The 19,258-nt window shown below is 38.6% G+C and overlaps 2 protein-coding genes across 4 annotated transcripts; one reads left to right on the top strand and one right to left on the bottom strand.

Moving 5' to 3' along the window:
• The first annotated feature begins 87 nt into the window (after positions 1-87).
• scarf1 (scavenger receptor class F, member 1) lies at positions 88-11,131 on the top strand. The gene is made up of 11 exons (XM_038283985.1): positions 88-299; positions 582-643; positions 735-836; positions 3,272-3,812; positions 3,881-4,099; positions 5,649-5,777; positions 6,981-7,087; positions 7,162-7,273; positions 7,905-8,029; positions 9,003-9,140; positions 9,224-11,131. The coding sequence occupies exons 1-11, from the start codon at positions 202-204 to the stop codon at positions 10,279-10,281; spliced, it is 2,691 nt and encodes an 896-aa protein (XP_038139913.1). The 5' UTR covers positions 88-201; the 3' UTR covers positions 10,282-11,131.
• A 148-nt stretch (positions 11,132-11,279) lies between these two features.
• vtna (vitronectin a) lies at positions 11,280-17,995 on the bottom strand. 3 transcript variants are annotated; one of them, XM_038283986.1, is made up of 8 exons: positions 17,838-17,995; positions 15,216-15,335; positions 14,725-15,102; positions 14,493-14,632; positions 14,262-14,418; positions 14,022-14,174; positions 13,086-13,589; positions 11,280-12,077 (listed from the first exon to the last, which is right to left on the bottom strand). In XM_038283986.1, exons 1-8 carry the CDS (start codon positions 17,893-17,895, stop codon positions 11,956-11,958), a joined length of 1,632 nt encoding a protein of 543 aa, XP_038139914.1. In that variant the 5' UTR covers positions 17,896-17,995; the 3' UTR covers positions 11,280-11,955. The 3 variants fall into 3 exon arrangements, with proteins under 3 accessions (XP_038139914.1, XP_038139916.1, XP_038139915.1); XM_038283988.1 differs by lacking the exon at positions 15,216-15,335 and having other exon boundaries at positions 14,725-15,024; positions 17,838-17,980; XM_038283987.1 differs by lacking the exon at positions 15,216-15,335 and having other exon boundaries at positions 17,838-17,967.
• Positions 17,996-19,258: the final 1,263 nt, after the last annotated feature.

Genomic DNA, 19,258 nt, shown 5'->3' with positions numbered 1-19,258 from the left:
ACTTCCCGAGGAAACGTGGAGAGGAAACTTTGGGGGGTGCTTTGACCTCTATGGCTGCACCGGAGCCACAAGAAGACTCACCGGACAGGGAAGCAGGCAGGCAGGGAGAGAGGGAAGGGTGGAGGGTGAGTAGAGAAGTGAGGCAGAAAGATATTTGTTCCCAGACGCAGGAGTTTTTTTAGCACTGGGTTCTGAGTGAAGATGAGGTTTCTCCGAGCTCTGAGCGTTCTGCTCTGCTGCTCCCTGTCCTCTGCACAGACACTGGATCCTGGTGGGAGAAATGTTTGCAAGGATTCAAGGTAGGCTTCACCTGTTTCATCCCTCCTTGTTTTACAGGGGAGCAGCACATAGCTGTAGGAGGCTGTGCCGTTTTCGGCATTACTGACTAACTTAGAAAAGTAGAGAAAGTTAAGAATTTAGGAGCCATAAAGAAAGTATTCCCTAAACTTTTTTATCCATTCATCTCCACAACGCTGGGTCTAACACAGTTATAACCTGAAAACAGGCTTGTTTAGCCCCATTTCTTTTTTCTGTAAAATTTTTTATTTTATGCTTTTTTTTATCATATCACAAATATTCAGGGACTCCTCTACACTGTTGTGTTGCACTGGATGGCGCCAGCAGGGAAAAGAGTGCACTATAGGTGAGCCTGTGTGACCTAAAGCTGGGTCTTAACCTGCTAGGTTAGGTTGGTTCATTCTTTATGTTTCTGCTGTCTGTGTTTTTGTCTTCAGCTCTCTGTGAAGGTGAACAAATGTGTCTTGAGAATGAGATCTGTGTGTTTCCTGGAGTATGCCGCTGCCCACCTGGGTACTATGGAGCTCAGTGTAAAACACGTGAGTTGCTACAAAAAGCAGCAGATGTTTGGTACCTTTTTAACAATATGGTAGAGGTCGCGAAGAAGACAGGACAAATGCTGTCAGAAATGAAGAGATATGTAATAGTAAAAGTGTAATGTGTGTTTAATTGCATAAAATCAATGGTGAAATCATTTATATGACCACAAAGTAAAATCAAACACCTTAAATTACCTGTGATGGTGGTGTATGTTGAAAGTACAGTTTTATTTCAACAGTTATTTAATCCAATTTTATAGAGTTCCATATGTATGAGGTGCCTAAAATATGTATATGTGTCTATGTAAATTTTTACTTGAAGTTAAAACAGAAGGGGTGAGTCAATATATATATAAAGAGTGGAATAATTCAAAATAAGATTAATGGAATAAATTATTAATAGATTATTTGGACCGGAAAAGAAAAATCACAGAGGAAACAACTCTTTTTTCCCCCCATCTTCTTATATGAAAATAAAGCCTAAATTTGTTTGTCGCTAGGTATATTTTACAGTTGGACACTGGGATATTTTATCGCATTTTGAGGGTTCAGAAGTATATTTATATATATGGAGTCAGCACCACTTTAACAGCTGACTGTTAAAGTGGGGTAGTGGAGTACAAAGTAGTAAATTGTAATACATTCAATAAGAGTGAAATCAAAATGAGATAAAAACAAATTTGAAGTCCCAGAGACATAAAGAAGCTTTACTTAATATTTGGTCAAAAAGGTAGTGTCATTATTAAATTTATTGGTCAATAAGTAAAAATTAAATGCATTAATGATAAAAAAAAAACACTTGCACCTAAAATAGATATAAGGAAATCATTTATTCCATTTAAACTGACATAAGCAAGACATTTCACCCAGTCAGGATTAGAAAAACAGATGAGGTCGCCATGTGAAAGATTTAGGCCTCTACATTTATTGCATATTTCACTGCCATCGTCATTCCCCCATTATTTATGAGGTGATTTGAACCAGACTCAAGTCCCAGATTTGGTTACTTTAGATTTAATTTGGTCAAATTAGAAAAGATTGACCACTTGACTGACTTGAGTACTAATATCTTTTGACTTATTTGGGTTCTATTGTCTTTACTTCAAATGTTGTGATGGTCTCATTAAAGTAAAAGAAAAATATTCCACCACCAAGTTGAAAATAAAATATTGATCCTGAATGTTTGCTTCCTCACTTCAATAACGAATCAGGGGTTACTCATTATAATTTGCTAAATCCTTGTGTAGAACTTGGACTGGACTTCAAACTTGTTAGTGTTTTCTTAAAGGTGTTGTGGAGGATTTATACGAATTTTCCAAAAGACCCCACCCTCTCCACTTAAAAAAAAAAAAGCACATGCACAACCCTGTACACGCTCCCGTGAGGGAACGCCTATTGAACTCGTGCGACAGCATGCACAAGCCCATTTCTCCTCGAGGCGGTGCGGGGAACCCAATGATAAGATCGTCGTCGTTTGGAAGGATCTCATCTCACCAACATTTGTATATAAAATAGTTTTCCCTCAAATAAGACTACTGGTAGATTAAAAAATCATGACATGCTTGTAATTGTGTGTGTGTGTGTTAGGCAGTGAGAAGTTGAATGTGTTTAAGGGCTAAATAAGGATCTGTGTTCACCGTATAACTTCTAACGATGCAAATTATAAAATAAAAACTTATTATCCCAGGAATATTACAATATAGAGGTAGATAACTTTTAACAGCAGTGTTGTGAAATAGATTTTTCCAAATAGCATGCCAAACTTTACCTGTCGAGTAGAAACTTTGCAACTGCGGCATCAGTGGGAAGCCCGACCTGTGCTTTTATTGTACGCCATCATGTAAAAGAATCTCTGGTCTTGTTTCTCTCTTCTGAGGCCTTTCTTTTCTTCTCATACACTTCGTAGAAATTTTTTCTCTTACGACCCTTAGCCATTTTTTAAAGAACCGTGGTGCGCATGCACAGAAAAAGATAACTGACTGGGGATGAGCACGTACGTCAACATATCACCAGAATGATTGACAATTAGGAGGATCATTTATCTTGATGATCCACCCGGATAAAGAACATCCTCCACTATACTTTTAGGATTTGAATATAAAGAATTTAGGCTTTGAGACCTGATGGATAAAATGACTTGTTACTATTCTGCAGAAAAGTTGCAACTCAAAGCTGTAAAAGCAACTTTTTGTATAAACTTTATTATCAAATTGACTTTAGATATTGAAAGGTTGGTTTTCATGTAGTCATACCTGATACACAGCAAACTCTTGGTTCATAATGTTAAATGTCAATATTTGACCCATAAACCATCCATTTATTTTAACACTGAAATATTCAGTTTATTTTGGGGAAAAACCTTCAAACGTGATGAAATATGGAAGCTGTAAAAAGGTTTGTAAATAATCCCTGTTCTGTTTTGTTTTGAACGTGAGGCTGTCCTCCTGAGTTCTGGGCGTCAGACTGCCGTCAGGTGTGTCCCTGCTACCCTCATGGCCACTGTAATGCTGTCACCGGCGAGTGTACATGCAACCCCACCCGCTGGGGCCCGCTTTGCCAGAACACCTGCAAGTGCACTCGCAATGGCCACTGCCACCCCGTCATGGGAAACTGCATCTGCGATGAAGGCTGGTGGTCCCCAACCTGCTCCAAACCATGCCAATGCTCCAGCATTGGATCTCTGGGCTCCAGCTGTGACCCGCTAACAGGCCGCTGCCAGTGTCGCAGGGGATACTGGGGGATTAGATGTCAGGCCAGTTGCAACTGTAACCAGTCTCCATGTAATGAGCGGACCGGCGTGTGCGAATGTGAGGCGGGCTCCTGGGGATCCAGCTGTGACAGGAAATGTAACTGTGACCTGCTGCACAGCAGCTGTGACCCGGTGTCTGGGCAGTGCCTCTGCCAACCAGGTTATACAGGGGTTTCATGCAACCACCCTTGTAAAGCTGGGGACTATGGCAGCAGCTGTAAAATGAGGTAAATGATTATTTTAAGCCTGTTTGTTTCCATGTTAGACGTGTCATAACTCCAACTCCTGCCTCTAGATGTGGCCACTGTAAAGACAACCAGCCATGTTCGTCCACTGATGGTGCCTGTGCTGCCTGTGAACCCGGCTGGAACGGCACGCGGTGTGACCGCCCCTGCGCCTCTGGGTGGTACGGTGATGGCTGCAGGCATAAGTGCCCAAAGTGCTGGAATAATGAACCCTGTGATCCAATAACAGGGAAATGTTTGAGATGTGACCCTGGAAGGACGGGAGCCAGGTATAAAAGGGTTTCTGAACTAAAATCAAATTCAGGGCCTTTCATATTGGAGAATAAAAACATTTTCTTATGCATTGGGGTTTTTATATCTTCTCGTGTTTGATATAGTGGGAAAGTGACATATTACGGTTTACCTTTACACAATAACAGTAAAAAAATAAGATTAAAGAATTATTAGTAGCAGACCGACCATAGCAAGAGCGTTTACCCTGAATTTTTTTATTTTTATTTTTGTTCTTTTTAAATGGACCAATACAAATTTGAAGTTAAATATAATCTTCACTAATAAAAATCCAACAAGAGGCAAATAGAGACAAGAAAGGTTTAAAAAAGATAAGCTGACCACCAGTGGTTATAGTAACTGGAAGAGAACGAAGAATTCGTATTTTTACAGATTTTAGAGATCCACACTGAAAAGATTATTTTAAAAATGAATATATTATGGCATACATAGCAGATTATTATTTCAAAGGTACCACAACACCCAGTAAATCCTAAATATAAAGCCGTTTTTCTTGTTTTTTTGTGTGTCCAGCCCCCAATGTTCTGGGGGTTCAGCCTGTGACTTTCAAAAGTGTACCTGATAATAAAAATAAAAAAAACTTCACCAATTAATCTCACAGTTTTAGTGGTACATTTAATTATACAATGGTATAATTAATTATTTTTTGCACTTCATTACTTGCAATTAGAATAATGACATGATAATGTATGAAACAATTCAATGATACCTTTAAGAATCTAAACAGAATTTTAATGTTACATTTTATTTATTTCACTCAACATTTATCTATTATTTTAATAGGACATTCTTATTCATTCATTATACAATGCATTTATTTAACTTATTTTGTACCTCTTTGGTCTACATACACCAGGGTCACATAATGATGATCTTGAAATCCTCCTCCCTAAATTGGTGTCTCATTACACCCTGTTGGTTCCTTTAATTCAATTTTTTCTAACCTCTGCTCTAATGCTGTCTAAGAAAGAGAGGGAATTACAAACAATTGGACTCTTTTAATACTGAAAGCTCTTCTCTAGGCAATTTGTTGCCCAGGATTTAATTAATGTTGGCAAAATTAAAGAAGCTGAAAACCAATTTTCTTCCCGTTAATTAGACTGTACCTTCGTTCTTCTGTCATCTAGAATCCCACAAATATAGTGAGGTTTTTTGTTGGAATATAAAAAAATACTTGAGGAGAATTAATATTATTTTCACTTGAATAACAGGGGTTTTTGTTGTTGTTTTTTTTTTTTCGAAAATGATGGTGGCTGCATCTGCTTTATTGCAATAAAACAGTTTAGAAATGCACATTACTAGCATATACAGTCTGAATGAATGCTATCTATATAATTAGCTCTATTTATTGCATGTTAAACAGTTCTTTGCACTACTGATTAAGTACTGTACTTCTGTGCTAACAATAAATTAGTGCTATCTTGTGCATCCCTAATGGACATGCAGCTTTGTCTGCCTGTTGTAGAAAGTAGAGAATATGAAGTTATATTCCAGATCTTAACTTTGTTCTACTTATGACCCCACCAGGTGTGAGGAGCTCTGCTCTGATGGGAGATATGGAGACGGCTGCCACTTCCTGTGCAGTCCGTGCTTTCAGGGCAAATGCCATCATGTGACAGGAAGATGTGTCTGTAGCCCTGGTTTCCAAGGAGACAGGTAAGCTGTCAGACCTGAATATAGATTTTTTTTGCTTTTGTAGAAATAAAGAAATGACTTCACAAAGTCACACACAGTGAAACACAATCACCCACCCTCATGTTTATTTTGTCTTTTCAATCGCTAACAACATACCAGGGGCTTATTAATACCTTTTTTGGATAATGAAGCCATTATTTGATTAACCTGAAAATAGATTTGAACCATTGATCAATGTTAAAAGCACAGGTCAAATAACTGGATCAGTGACGGTTTCGAAATGGAGCCCTGGACGAGTCCCTTCAACCAATTCTGGAGACTTGATTAACTCATCTACTCATGTTAATGGATCAGTTAACAGATAAGATATTCATTTTTAATCTAGTACTTCTTCTAAACCCTACCACATGTTGCCCTGGGTGATTTCTCATATTGTCAATCCAACCCAACAATATCTCTGGTTTTTATGTTTAGCAACATATCCATCAGTATATTTAAATCAGTAATAGCTCCATTGCAAGATCAAGGATTATTCTAATCTAAAAATGAACAAAGGAGGAATTTCTTATTTTCTGTTGGTAGAATATTCTCTATCACTGTGCATATTTAGGTGGTTTAGAATAAAGTAACTATCATAAATTTGCAAACTGTTATCTGATCTGACAACTGAAATGCAGTTAGTTCATTAAAGAGTTACAGAAAACATTTTTTAATTTTACCTGTCAGATGCACTAGAGTGAAACAAGTCGACTATAATGAAATAAAGGAAATTGATACTAATGGAGCTCTTATTACTACAGGAAGTTCTTCCTCACTATGTTTTTTAAATTGATCAATTTATCATTTTCATTTAAATTTTTTCTGTTTTAGCACAAAAGTATTTCCAAAGACGATGATGCTGAGCAGCCAAGTGCTCCTGATTTACCAAAACAAACTCCACTGCTGTAGACTTAAGATTATCTTATAAAACATGTTTTTTGTGTGTGCAGTTTATCAAATCCCATTCTACTTTATCATCAAAATATGCAATACTTATTTATCTCAAAGTTTAAACTTCTGGAGAAGCAGGAAACATTGGATTACAATTACTTCATTTCTTCCTATAACAATAATTATCATTATCACATTAGTTTTTGGTTTTAATCATGTTTGGTCGTTCGACAATCTCTGAATTAAGAGATATTTATGAATTTAAGACATATTGCTCTGATTTCTGATTTCCAGCTGTAACAGTACCTGTCCCGCTATGATGTTTGGGGCCAACTGCTCGTCCCTCTGTGACTGTGGAGAGGGAGTCAGCTGCAACACCGTCACAGGGGCCTGTCCCTCCAGTATGTAAAGCTACTCACAGCATCTTTCTTTGGTTTGCCTTTGAGCCTAAAGGTCAACTCTTTTGTTCATGCAGGCGGTAGAGGGGCTGTGCTTGCAGGCGTGCTGGTTCCTTTGTTCCTGCTGTTTGTTGCTGTGCTGTGCTGCTGCCTGTGTTGTGGAGGAGGTCCTACTGATGGAAAAAACAGGTTTCTTCCCCACTGGCATTCACAAATATTACATATTTGCAATGTTTTACTGGATTTTTTGCCATCAGGATCTAAGACTTTTAACAAAAGGATGCATATCAGAGACACTGTTGAATCGTTTTTTGTTTCCTTTAATCCGTATTGTAATTTAAAGAGGCTGTTTGAAAACCGATATAATGAAAACATAAGAAATGATAAAAAAAGAGAAAAAAACATACGTTACATATACCTATAAAGCTGTAAAGTGTTCATTTATCTGCTTGTTAAAAGAACATTTTACAATGTTTTAAGAAATTAAATGCCTTGTGTAATTATACTTCTACTTTACTGAATTTAACTTCTGTCTCTTATCTTTCCCCAAGATTATGTTTCCATTGCTGGTAGTGAAATGTAATTGCAAAATTCTCCTTGTTCATATTGAAGCTTTCCTTTGAACAAACACATTTGCTTTTCACTGATAGTGAGCCTACTGCTCAAACTGGGAAATCTATAAATATAAAATGTACCACTCCCCAAGAGCTATGAATCTTACATTTAGGGGGGAAAAATTGTAAAAAAAAAAAAAAAAAAAAAAAGCTCCTTAACTTTTTATTTATTTCACCTGCTTCTGTCTGCTTCTGTGCTGCGGCAGGGTGGCTGTGGCTGAGGGTGGCCTGTTGGTCAGGATGAAATATCACGTCTACAGTGTTCTGGCAAACATCGGTGCTGCCCTCCCCTGTATGTCTGACTGGTCCTCAGGTCTGCCTCGAGTCACTGGTCAGTACCCCCACAAAGGGTTAATCCTGAATCAATTCTTCTCACAAAGTCTGTATTAAGAGTTTGATTAGACTTTTCCTGCATCCAAAACATACATTTGATGTATATTTGACAGATACCTATCAGAGGGCGGTCAAGAGAATGTAATGAACAAAAATAAATAATGTAAAGTCTTCCGCCCCCTGACCTGTCTGCTCCATCTCTTGGTGTTTATGATGCTGTTTGAACATGAATGCTTTGAGACCTTTGCAGAACAGCAATATTTAAGTTTTACTCCACTAATATTACATTAACACTGGTCAGTTGTTAAAGGCAGTGGGATTTTACTTTAAAAGGACAAGTTTTATAATTTTGTATCAATTATTTTATATTTACATACTAAGTTGTGTTGTTTTAAAACACTTAATTCCCTCAAATACACAAGGTTAAAAAATATAACACTACACCATGCAAAAACCCCCCCTGAAAATAAACATAAAGTGTTCTTATTTTTCTTTTTTGCCTTTGTCATAATGCCTTAATATGATGTCTAGTTTTCTGTTGCCGTTTGTTGCTTTTTTTCATTATACAGATGCGGCGGTGTGTCCTTAGCTAGGATTTTATTTCTCATGTAATTAATATTATTAATTTTTATAGTCTTGCTCATGGTATGTTATTGATATTACGTAATAGACTAAAATCATAACTGAAACAAACAAACAAAAAAAGCTAAGCTTTTTTTCAAAAAACAAATATTAACTTGGCTAACAGATACTAAGAATGAATCACTATTAAAACAGAATTGAAAATCAGAAGCTACAAAACAAAAAAAGAAAACTAATGAAAAATTCAAAACTATGTAAACCTTGATATGAAATCCTTGACCTTAACCTTCGCTGGTTGTCTATGTTTCAGTATAACGTGACACGCTTAGTGTCTTGGTTTGTTTCTGCACTTTGTTGTGTTGAAGTTTTTTTTCTTTATTTGCACACAGTTTCCCACCATGACCCAGAGCTGACCTTTAACCACAGCTTCATTGAGCCTCCTTCATCCGGCTGGGTCGATGAGGGTTCGTCCTTCGACAGCGATGAAGAGGAGGGAGAGTCCCTCTACTGCGTTCCCCCGAGGGAAGGTAGGAGCACAGACACAGCTGGAAAGCAGGAGCGTTACGGTCATGAACGTCCTCTCTGTGTCCTCTCTGTGTCCTCTCTGCAGATATCCCTGCTGTGGCAGGTGGGGAGTTCCAGGAGATGAGCTCCAAGTGTAACATGTTCCTAGACCCATCTGGGTTTAGCAACGAAGACATTACGTCGTCCTTCAACATCCCTCGGACCTCCAGCATCGCCAAGTCCAAGCGGCCGTCTGTGTCGTTTGCAGAAGGGACACGCTTTAGTCCCAAAGAGAGGCGTGGATCCGGTCAGGACCCCGGTGGTCCTTCTCGCGGCAAAGCTAAGACCCCCTGGGGGGTTTTGATGCTGTCGGCCCTCCAGAGTCAGGGAGGCACAGCTAGGACTGGGGAGGAGGATGAAGATGAAGAAGAGCAGAGAGGAGATGAGGAAGGGGCTCAAACAACAGACGATCAGCAGTCAAGCCGTGAGGACCAGGAAGTAGACAGTAACCCATCATATGCGAATTTACAAGTCCCTGGAACATCAGGACGAAGACGGACCATGTCCAACACAGCTGGTCTGAAAGGAACCCCGACCCCAACATCTGATGGTGAGGTGGGAGCTTCTCATAAGCTGACCACAGTATATGTGACGGTAGGAAAGGCTGGGAGGCCTGTAACAAAACCAGAGTCAAGCTCTGAAGGGCCCGTCCAGGCCATGCTGCGCAGACTTGGCAGCCTGCAGAGACAAAGAGAGCAGGATGGAGGAAAGTCCAAGTCAAAGCCCGTCGAGGGGATCACTAAACCTCCAAGGAGGAAGCTGGGAGCTCGTGCCGCAGTGTGGGAGCAGGGAGGGCCGTCAGGAGCACAGACTAAGCCGATCAGGCAGAAGAATGTCTCAGAGGCTCCTCCATCAGAAGGAAACACTCCCAAACGACCTCTGTCATCAATTCTGAAAAGCGTCCCAGAGTTGGCCGCCGCTGACTGTGGGTCAACTCCAAGAGCTGAAGGAGCAGCCGTGCACAGTGTGAATGCAGGTGTAGAACAAACAGAGAGCAGCTATCTGACAGTGGGACCAGCAGGAGAGGCCGCTGAGATTATCAGCAACCAAGAAGCAGCACACTATGAACCCTGCTATGAAAACGTCCTAATTACACAACCATAAACCACAGACGCTGAGCCAGAAGATCAGAGCGTGATGAACCTTGTTTATCCCAATGGAGTAAAAAAAAATTACAGACATAAAGTAGTGCTTTAATTTATCATTTACACGATAACGCTACAATCAGTTGATATTTGGATTATGAAAACGAATGAAACATGAAAAACACTTCAGAACAAGATCAACAAGATAGAACAGCATGTGATTCAAATATCTGTAGAGCTGTTAAACAGAAGTCCTTTTCATTGACTTCATAGCGATTTCTGTGCTGCTAATTTGTTTGACATCACATCACAGCTTGAGCAACAGCAAGTAATATAAAAAAATTAACACAAGTTGAATTGCTTTTGTAGAAATAAAAATTAGGATTACATCGTTTTTTGTTTGTTTTGTCTATAGAGACACCTTTTTGAAGCCTGATGTCGATCTGAGGAAAGTTCTTCTTTCTGTTTTTTGCTATTTAGACTGTTTCAAGTCACCATAGAGCCTCTCATTGAGTTCAAGATCTGGACTAAAAACTTTGCACTTATTCATTCAGAGCCCAGTTTGAGCAGATTTTCAAGACATCCCCAGACCATGACACTTCCAACTCCATGCTTCACAGATGGGTTTCTGGTTTATGTGTATATGTTTATGCTTCCTCTGGCAAATCTTAGTCTGGCCTTCAATTAAGTATTATTTTATTTTATTTTTTTACAGGTACTCACTTTCATACCAACAGTACTGTAGGTCCTATTATCACATTTAAGGATCTTTGGAGACATCATGTCCAACTCGGAGTAAACTGGATGATCAGAATTTTGAAAGTTGGAAGTTGTTTGAATGCCATCCACAATTAAATGTCTGATTTCTACTGTGACATCACTTTTAATTCTCCTACCAGACTTCTTATCTACTTAATATTATTCATAAAAGCCTCATTTAACATCATGAGGGAGTACTCTCTTATCTCAATGGTCAGATTTTGTGGCAAACCTACAAAATGACTGATTTGTGGCTCATTTGATGTGCAACTGTATCACACCAGTTACCTTTAGTTTTTCTTGTTTATTTAAATTGATTGAATTTCTCTGCATTGCTCAGATTGATGTAACATATCCTTCAAAACAGATATACAAGAAGAAAAACATGTTGTGGGTTGTCCTAATTATTTCCCCTGCAGTGTAGATTCCCTCTGTTGCGTAATGAAGTACTAGAGACAAAGTTGAACTTCTGTGCATTTTCACATCCGCTGCTGTACTGTTGCTGTTCTCTAACAGGAAATCACCTGTTATGGGGGTCTGTAGATTGGAACTAACATGTCTGCAGTATATTGTTCTTCATTCACTCATTTTTGTTAAAGGTACAAATAGTAGACATGAAATAGAAAGTATAAGGAAGACTTTTTTCAACATTTTTTGTTAGTTCTTTGCCATCTTGTGATTATCTGACTTGAGTCCGTTTTGTGTGTTTGATAAAGTCAATCAGCTGATGCTGCAAACACATGGTAGCCACTAAAAAAAATCAGCCATTCAAACTTTGACCCTTTGGACTTTCTCTGGTTGCTGCTGTTTGCTGATCTTTATGAATGACGTTGCAAATGTTTGGCACAGATAGCTTCTATGAACATGACTCATCAGTTAAACATTATTTTAAACTCACACGACAAAAACAGACAACAAGGGTAAATGGGTTAAACTACTTCTTCTCCTTTCCGTTTGCGTCTGAACAGCCGAGCCAGTACTTGGCGATGGATCTGGGGTATGGAGGCATAGCAGGATCCACTCTCTTGGTCCTGAGGTCCACTCTGTAGTATTTGTCTAAAAAAAAAAAAAAAAAACGCAAGAGAGTCCTTTGTTAAAGCAAAAGTTCTCAAACCTCTTAAGAGAAGCACTGGTAGGTTTAAAGAAATTCAACAGGACTTGACCTTTTTTATTTAGTTGAATAATTTGATAAAAACAAAAACAAAAATGAGAGAAAAAAATGGTCATAAATGTTAAAAGGGATCTTATCAATTTCCTCTACAGTTTGGTTTTGGGGGCCGGATTTTAAAAAAGGTACAGAGAAGTGCATTAAAATCTAAGGTTTCACACCAATCTCGATCTCATAATCCAATATGGCCGCCTACAAACCGTAGTGATAGCTGTAATAACAGCTTTATTTGCACCTCTAAATATTATTCAATCCATTTTACTGTTATTTTCAACCTTTTTTAGGTAAAATGCAACTAAAGTCTGAAAATATGGCAAACAATAAAATAAATTTTATTAGCACCTTTTTCTAATAGTAGTTAGACTGTTACTCAGCAGTTTTTATCAGAAAGTCCCAAAGGACTGAAACAATTATTGATTGGTTTGATATTATTTGGGAGTTCAAGGTTAGCAAGACATAAAAACATTTTGCTGAACTTGTGTTGGTTTGGAAATGATGAAAAACATAACACGTTAGGTGTTTTCTCTCTCTGCTTGGGGAATATTGCAACAATTCTTCACTGAAGTGTAAATACAATTAGCTTTGATTCCAATCTTGCATAGCGGCTTGGTGATCACACAAAAAAGGCTTAAAGAGGAACTCCCCTGATTTTTAGTCATTTCCGCTTTTGTCATGGGTTAAAATACAGAGCATGTGAAACTGGTTACTATAATAAGTCTTGCAGACAGAACAGGAAGGAAAATCAAATTATTTTCTCTCATTGAATCAACTCAGACTTTCCAGACTTTTTTTTATGAAAATCTCTAAATTCCTTGCAATATTCTCTACTAAGGCTTTCTAATGTAAATTAAGTATATTATAATACGTGAAGATGATATTTCAATATTCCTGTTTACCTTCTTTAAAGAAGAAAACACTCTGGATGGGCATTTCCCTTTGGAGGAATCGATCATTTCTGGTGTCATAATTGCCTCTGTTGTTCTGGTTGTAACGATCCCAGTCCCGATCCCACCTTCTATTCTGGTCCCAGTCCTGATTCCATCGTCTGTCCTGGTTCCAGTCCTGATCCCGCCTCCTGTCCCAGTCTCTGCCCAGTCTCTCCTCCATCTCCATTCTCCTCTCTGCCAGTCTCAGACCCATTTCCATGCCCCTCTCTGCAAACCCCTGCCCCATGCTCATACCCTGCTCAGCCATGGACCCCCAGGAGGGGGAACGGTTCCACCGCCTCTGACCTCTCTGCCATCTGTTCTGCTGGTACTGCTGGCCCCACTGCTGGTCCAGCCATAATGATGGCCTCAAAGGAGAGACGTAGATCCTGCCGGCCATGGCTGCATCAATTGGAGACTTGAGGCCTTTCCAGTCTTTGTTAATGAAGTGACGCTTGTCATGATGCTGAGGTACTGTGTGAGATACGAGTCATCAACATGAGCACGTGCCTCTTTCTTTAAAATATATAGTGCCCTGCAATCCATGTTTATTTAAGTTACAAACAGAAATAGTAAAAAACATCCATGATTTGTTTCTTTTCTAACAAAAAAATCTAAGCTGACAATTGATTTTTATTCAGGTCCCTTGGGTCTGTGCTTATAGAACCACTTTTCCTCTACATCCCAAATAGTTCTCCTGTGATTTTTATAATTTTTTATTTAAATCTTTACATAACTCAGGTTTAATTAAGTGGGACATATAGCATCCGAGAGCACATATTTTAGGGCCTCTCAGCAGATTCTCAGTCTAGGCCAATAAGTATTAAAGTAAAGAAGGAGAACAGATTACTTGATGTGTAAATGTAGATAACGGTTAAGCCATATGAATCCTCTTACTAAACTTACAGTCGGAGAATAGTTCACTGAAGAAGCGCTCATAGTTGCTGTAGTACAGGTCTGTGTATCGCCTGAAGAGTGTTGACGGAGACCTCTCAGACATGGCTGCACACTCCTCATGGGAGGGTTGGTGTAAAAACTCGTACACGTAGTACTGGTCGCCTGGATCAAGCCACAGTATAGTTAGTAAGCCACAGGGTCACCTCTAAACTATAAGATAGCAGCAATACAATAAAGTTATGGGAATACCTTTGAAAAAGTAAACTTTCTCCTTTCCATGGTGGCTGTGAGCAGGAAGGGCAAACGCTGCATCAACGTGATCAGGAATCTTGTCAAATCCAACACTGATGTCCCGTGGGTAGTCACCCTCCAGGACGCCATCGTCAAACCTCCAGTACTTGTTTCCCTAATGGGTGTATTAATAACAACAGGTTAGAAACCAATGATATTCATCTGGTGATAATGTCTCCATGCCATCACCTTAAAGATGTAGGTCTTCCCCTGACAGTTGATGCGGGTGAACGCAGCATCGATTGGCCCACTGATGCCCCACACATCTTTTATCAGCTTGGGATAACCGGGAAGAACCGCCTTCTGGTCCAGCTCAAAGAAGTACTCCCCTGGAAATCAGAAAACATGCAATGAAGCTACTATAATGAAAGAAAACATATCTAGATGACTATAACTGTATTTCAGATAAAATATGTGCTACCTCTGAAGGCGTAGATGGAGCCATTTTTAAGCTGCATGAAGGAGTCAAAAGGCCTTCCACTACAGACCACAGCATCTGGATCGGGTGCTTCAGTGGTAGCTGCTGTTGTGTTTGGAGCAGCTGTTGTGGTTGGAGAAGTCTGAGCAGCTTCAGTTGTGGAGGCGAGCTCACTTTCAGGGGTCACTCTTTGATTCACAAGTAGCGAAGGTTTGGTCATTTCCAGATTGGACTCCCTAGGTTTATGTTCTCTTTGGTTAAAGTCTGGGGCGGGGGGCTGGGTGGATGCAACAGCTGGGGCATCTTCAGGGGAGGAAGTGGGGGTTTCAAACAAGTCATCATCATCATCATCCTCTGCAAACACAAAGGTGTCACCACGGGCTGATGGGGAACAAGAGTATCGTTAACAGCAGTGCTCGTCGTAGGAATCGAACTAGAGACTGTGTAAAAATATGCAAACTCAGATTAGGAGCGTAAGAGATACGTTTTCTTACTCGTCATACCGCAGATGACCTCAAAGTCAGAGCAGCAGCTTTTGTAATACTTGCACATGGAGTCACACTGGCACTTCCTCTGAGCCTCAAATCCATTTTCACATCGGTTTAGACAGGACTCTTTGGATAAAACGATGCACTTCATTCACTTCCTCACTTTCAGCTAAATCTGTTTTGTTAGTAAATCTCCCAGAAAAATTAATTACTTCCCTCTGGTTCTTGATAAGATTATATTTGATTACAGTCATATGAGACTGACAGTACAGCAATGGATCAGATCCAATTATACCGACCTTTTGGATGCTTGGAGAAGTTAGAAGCTACCTTGTTTGATTAATTAGTCGAGGGAACCTCAGTTTTTTGATCAGCCATAGATTAGAATGTAAAGATTGCAATCGGAACATTTTGTGAGACATTTTGCAAATTTTAAGTAATTTTTTCCCACCAAAACATTATTCATGGAAAAGCACTATGGGCAGATTCTGGGCTTTCTGGATGTCAGGCTAAGAGGTAAAAGCAGACTGGCCTTCATGGCCACTTTGCCAAACTTCCATGTTTTTTAGTTGTTTACCAGAAAGACCAACAACATAGAATCGGATCATTGTGAATGAGAAAATAAAAAAAATATATGGCTTTTAAAATCTGAAAATCTGATCTGCGCATTACTCCCTTTGTTTAATTCCCTGTGGTGGATCCTTCTACCTCCACCCCAAATTGTTTGTATAGTTTTCATAGTTCATATTTAGTTCCATATCTAGTTTAAGTTGTTTCATTTAGATGTATGAAATTTAGACGTATGGGTGCACACTTTACTTAATGGCTGAATGGTTTAACTCACACTTTTTCTTTTCTTTGAGGTTCTGCAAATGCAGATCAGCTAGAGGTGAAAGCCAGGAACATACCACTTTCCCAAAGAGCTGAGGGGGGAAATGTTGTTTAAGTTGACATTATTTTTTTGTCAACTTTATATGCACTTATTATTGTGTGCTAAGTTAAAGAGTTGCTTTATTTGTTTAATATGTTTTAATGCATGGAGTTTTTCTGATTAGTTGTTTCTCTGTTATATTGTGTCTCCCACATGTGGCAGGTTTAAGTTATTCCACCCCTATTTAAGCAGCCTCTGTTCTTTATTGGTAGGTCAGTTTTTGTTTACTGTTTAGTTGACCTCAGTTTATTTGGGCCAAAATCAAATCATATTTATTATTTAAGTGATTTGTATTGCCGTTTTAGCCATAATTATTTTTGACATTATTAAATCAAGATTTTTTTTTTTCATTTTTGAACACCCTTTGTCCTCATTAAAGTTTGGTCCCTTACATTCCCCCAAGGAAAAGTGTAACCGGTTGCCTACAGGCGTCACCTCATTGACCAACAGAACTCACCTGTATGTACTTTGATTTTAGAAAACTAACTTTTTAGAAGCTTCATTGTTTTAAGAATCTACTGACTGGACACATATTGGTTATATACTGCATAACATGTCCCAGATGGAGCATAAAACACTCCAGATCACATCATTACCATTCTGACACAGGGAATCAGCTTTTCTTTAGGGAAAACAGAAAAACCACACCATAGTTGATTGCAGATGTGGAAAGTAACTAGTTACATTTACTCAGTTGCTTGAATAATAATAATTAAAAAAAGATTTAGGAGTAGTTTTACTGCACTATACTTTTTACTTTAACTTGAGAAAATATTGTCACTAGAGCTAAAAAGATTTATGGTAAAAAGAAAATTGTCCTTCTTTCTAGAAAGTTTAATTTTTCACTTACATATATATTTTTTGTTTAAATCATTTTATTGAGTCTTTAACGTACCAGATGTTACACATTACTTTACATTTGGATCTGTCATTATTACATAACTTTAAATATCAGATGTTATGATGAGTGATTTAGCACCTGAATAGCCTTTTTCTAAATACTTTTTACTCTAGTGATTAATTTCCTAGATGGCTACTTTTTACTTTTACGTAAAAATATGATTAAGTAGTGCTTGATCTTATTTATCTTGAGTACAATTTTTGTTGGAGGTTCCATTTTAAAGCCAAATACAGCAGAAGCCAGAGCAGCCAGAGCGGCAGTGGTTCCCAAAAGAAGCATGTCTATGGGTTCAGACTGATCAGTACAAGCTCTTAGTCCAATCCAAATTAAGCATTTAAAAAAAGGAATTTTATCACTTGAATATGCAAAGCTGATAGAGGTGGACTTCTGTTGGACCTGAAGGGGCTTCTTCAAACTATTAATCTGAATGGTTGAACTACAATGCATGCTACACTTTTAAGATTTTCATTAATAAAACCTTCTAAAAACCAGATATCCTTTTTTATTTAGTTTATCATCATTGCGTGTCAATGTAAAATAGATCAAGTCAGGTTTAATTACATTTCCAAAGTTCCCTGCACTAAATCAAAGGCTTGTTATGAGATCAGAGCGAATCAACTGTGTCCTATTCAAAACAAAAAATTGATTAAACATAAAAATTATGTTTAATTACTGACCTGGCTAGAGAAGAGGTTAGTAGGGAAAGAGGCTGACACCAAGGTTAATGCCCCGTAAGAAGGGTAAAAAGAAAGGTTTCTTAAGAAGAAGACACAATTTATTTTTTTTCATTACTCACCATCTTGGGCGAAGGCCTTGGTGCTCAGAGCGAGCAGAAGAAGGACACACAGCTTCATGCTGTCTCTGTTCTGTCAGCAGACAGACTGAGGAGGTAATGATAAACCATGCGCTCTAGGTTATTGGAAGCATGTGTCAGTCACCCCTCTTCCCTCTGTTTACTTTAACCTCGTTTGTTCACAAGCAGCCAATTCCAGACAGAAAAGGAAAGAAATCAATAAGAAAACACAAAGCTGGATTCATCTGAAGGAAACATGTTATCTGTTTTTGGTTCAGTTTATTGATCTTGAAGTGAGTGTCTTCTGTAAAATTGATGAGTTGTGTGTCCTCTGTGGAACATCCTAAATTTCTGAAGTGGACAGCTCTGTTTTGCCAATTGTTCAGGAAGCAAACACATAAGTGGTTTTACAGATAAACAGACACAGATCAGACCCGCAGCTGCATTTCAAAATGCTGCTTTCAAGAGGATAACTGCAGTCAAAAGCAGGGGTAAAAAATCAACCTCCAAAAAAACAGTACTGGCTGAGTTTTCTACAGTCTCCAAAACATTAAAACTAGTACTGTTCCTTAACTTAGATGATTTATTTATATTGACAATGAATCCTTGTTCTGTTGGGAAGTTTGCACACATATTTCTGACATGATCTAATTAGTTTCCTGAAATAAATCCACCTATGTGAATAACTTAAAGCTAAAGAGGAGGATTTGCGTGAATGAAAAAGACAGACCCTCTCCACTTAAAAAAAAAGCACATGCACAACCCTGTACCCGCTCACGAGAGGGAATACGTGTTAAACGTGTGTGAGAGCATGCACTAGTCCATTTCTCCTCGTGCAGGCTCTGTTTAAAATTGCTTTTTGCAACCCTCATACAATCTTACCTTCCAAGAGAAGAAAATGGGGACGAGCGTGAAGGACTGCCTTACATATCACTAGAATTATTGACAATTAAGAGGACAATTTATTTTGATGATCCACCCGGAAAAAGAACATCCTCCACCATACCTTTAGTGTGAGTATAAATAAAGCTTTTCTGTCAAAGAATGTTAGAAAACATTATTGAACAAACATGAGCATGAAGCTCATGTTTGACAGTAGAAGACAGTAAAATCATTAGTAAAAGAAGCAATTAAAAATGCTAATTGTTTTATAGAGGTCACAGAACACACAAGGACTAGGGGCTTATCCTGAACCCAAACACTCTGGCATACATGCAAAATGTCACATTTTAGAAAACCAGAACTGTACATCTCCTGAGTGTACCATCCCTATAATTTTGACTTTTTATATGTAAGAACCATCAAAAGCGGCAAAAATCTAAAATGCTGGTTGTTTTCAATCCAGAGTAAATGGTGTGTGCTATTTTCAGCCTCCCGTTTCTAAAATGTAAAGCTGTTAGGAACAACAATAAAAGTCTAAACAT

This window comes from Cyprinodon tularosa, unplaced genomic scaffold (assembly GCF_016077235.1).
Source record: "Cyprinodon tularosa strain WSP-4 unplaced genomic scaffold, ASM1607723v1 ctg198, whole genome shotgun sequence".
NCBI lineage: Eukaryota > Metazoa > Chordata > Actinopteri > Cyprinodontiformes > Cyprinodontidae > Cyprinodon > Cyprinodon tularosa.
This window is presented reverse-complemented; position numbering and strand designations above follow the sequence as displayed.

Coding starts and splice junctions, on each gene's coding strand:
- scarf1 (XM_038283985.1), top strand. CDS start 202: ATGAGGTTTCTCCGAGCTCTGAGCGTTCTGCTCTGCTGCTCCCTGTCC. Junction 300..581: donor AATGTTTGCAAGGATTCAAG/GTAGGCTTCACC, acceptor ACAAATATTCAG/GGACTCCTCTACACTGTTGT. Junction 8,030..9,002: donor AGGTCTGCCTCGAGTCACTG/GTCAGTACCCCC, acceptor ATTTGCACACAG/TTTCCCACCATGACCCAGAG.
- vtna (XM_038283986.1), bottom strand. CDS start 17,895: ATGAAGCTGTGTGTCCTTCTTCTGCTCGCTCTGAGCACCAAGGCCTTC. Junction 15,336..17,837: donor CAAGGCCTTCGCCCAAGATG/GTGAGTAATGAA, acceptor TTTTATCCAAAG/AGTCCTGTCTAAACCGATGT. Junction 14,419..14,492: donor GGAAGACCTACATCTTTAAG/GTGATGGCATGG, acceptor TACACCCATTAG/GGAAACAAGTACTGGAGGTT.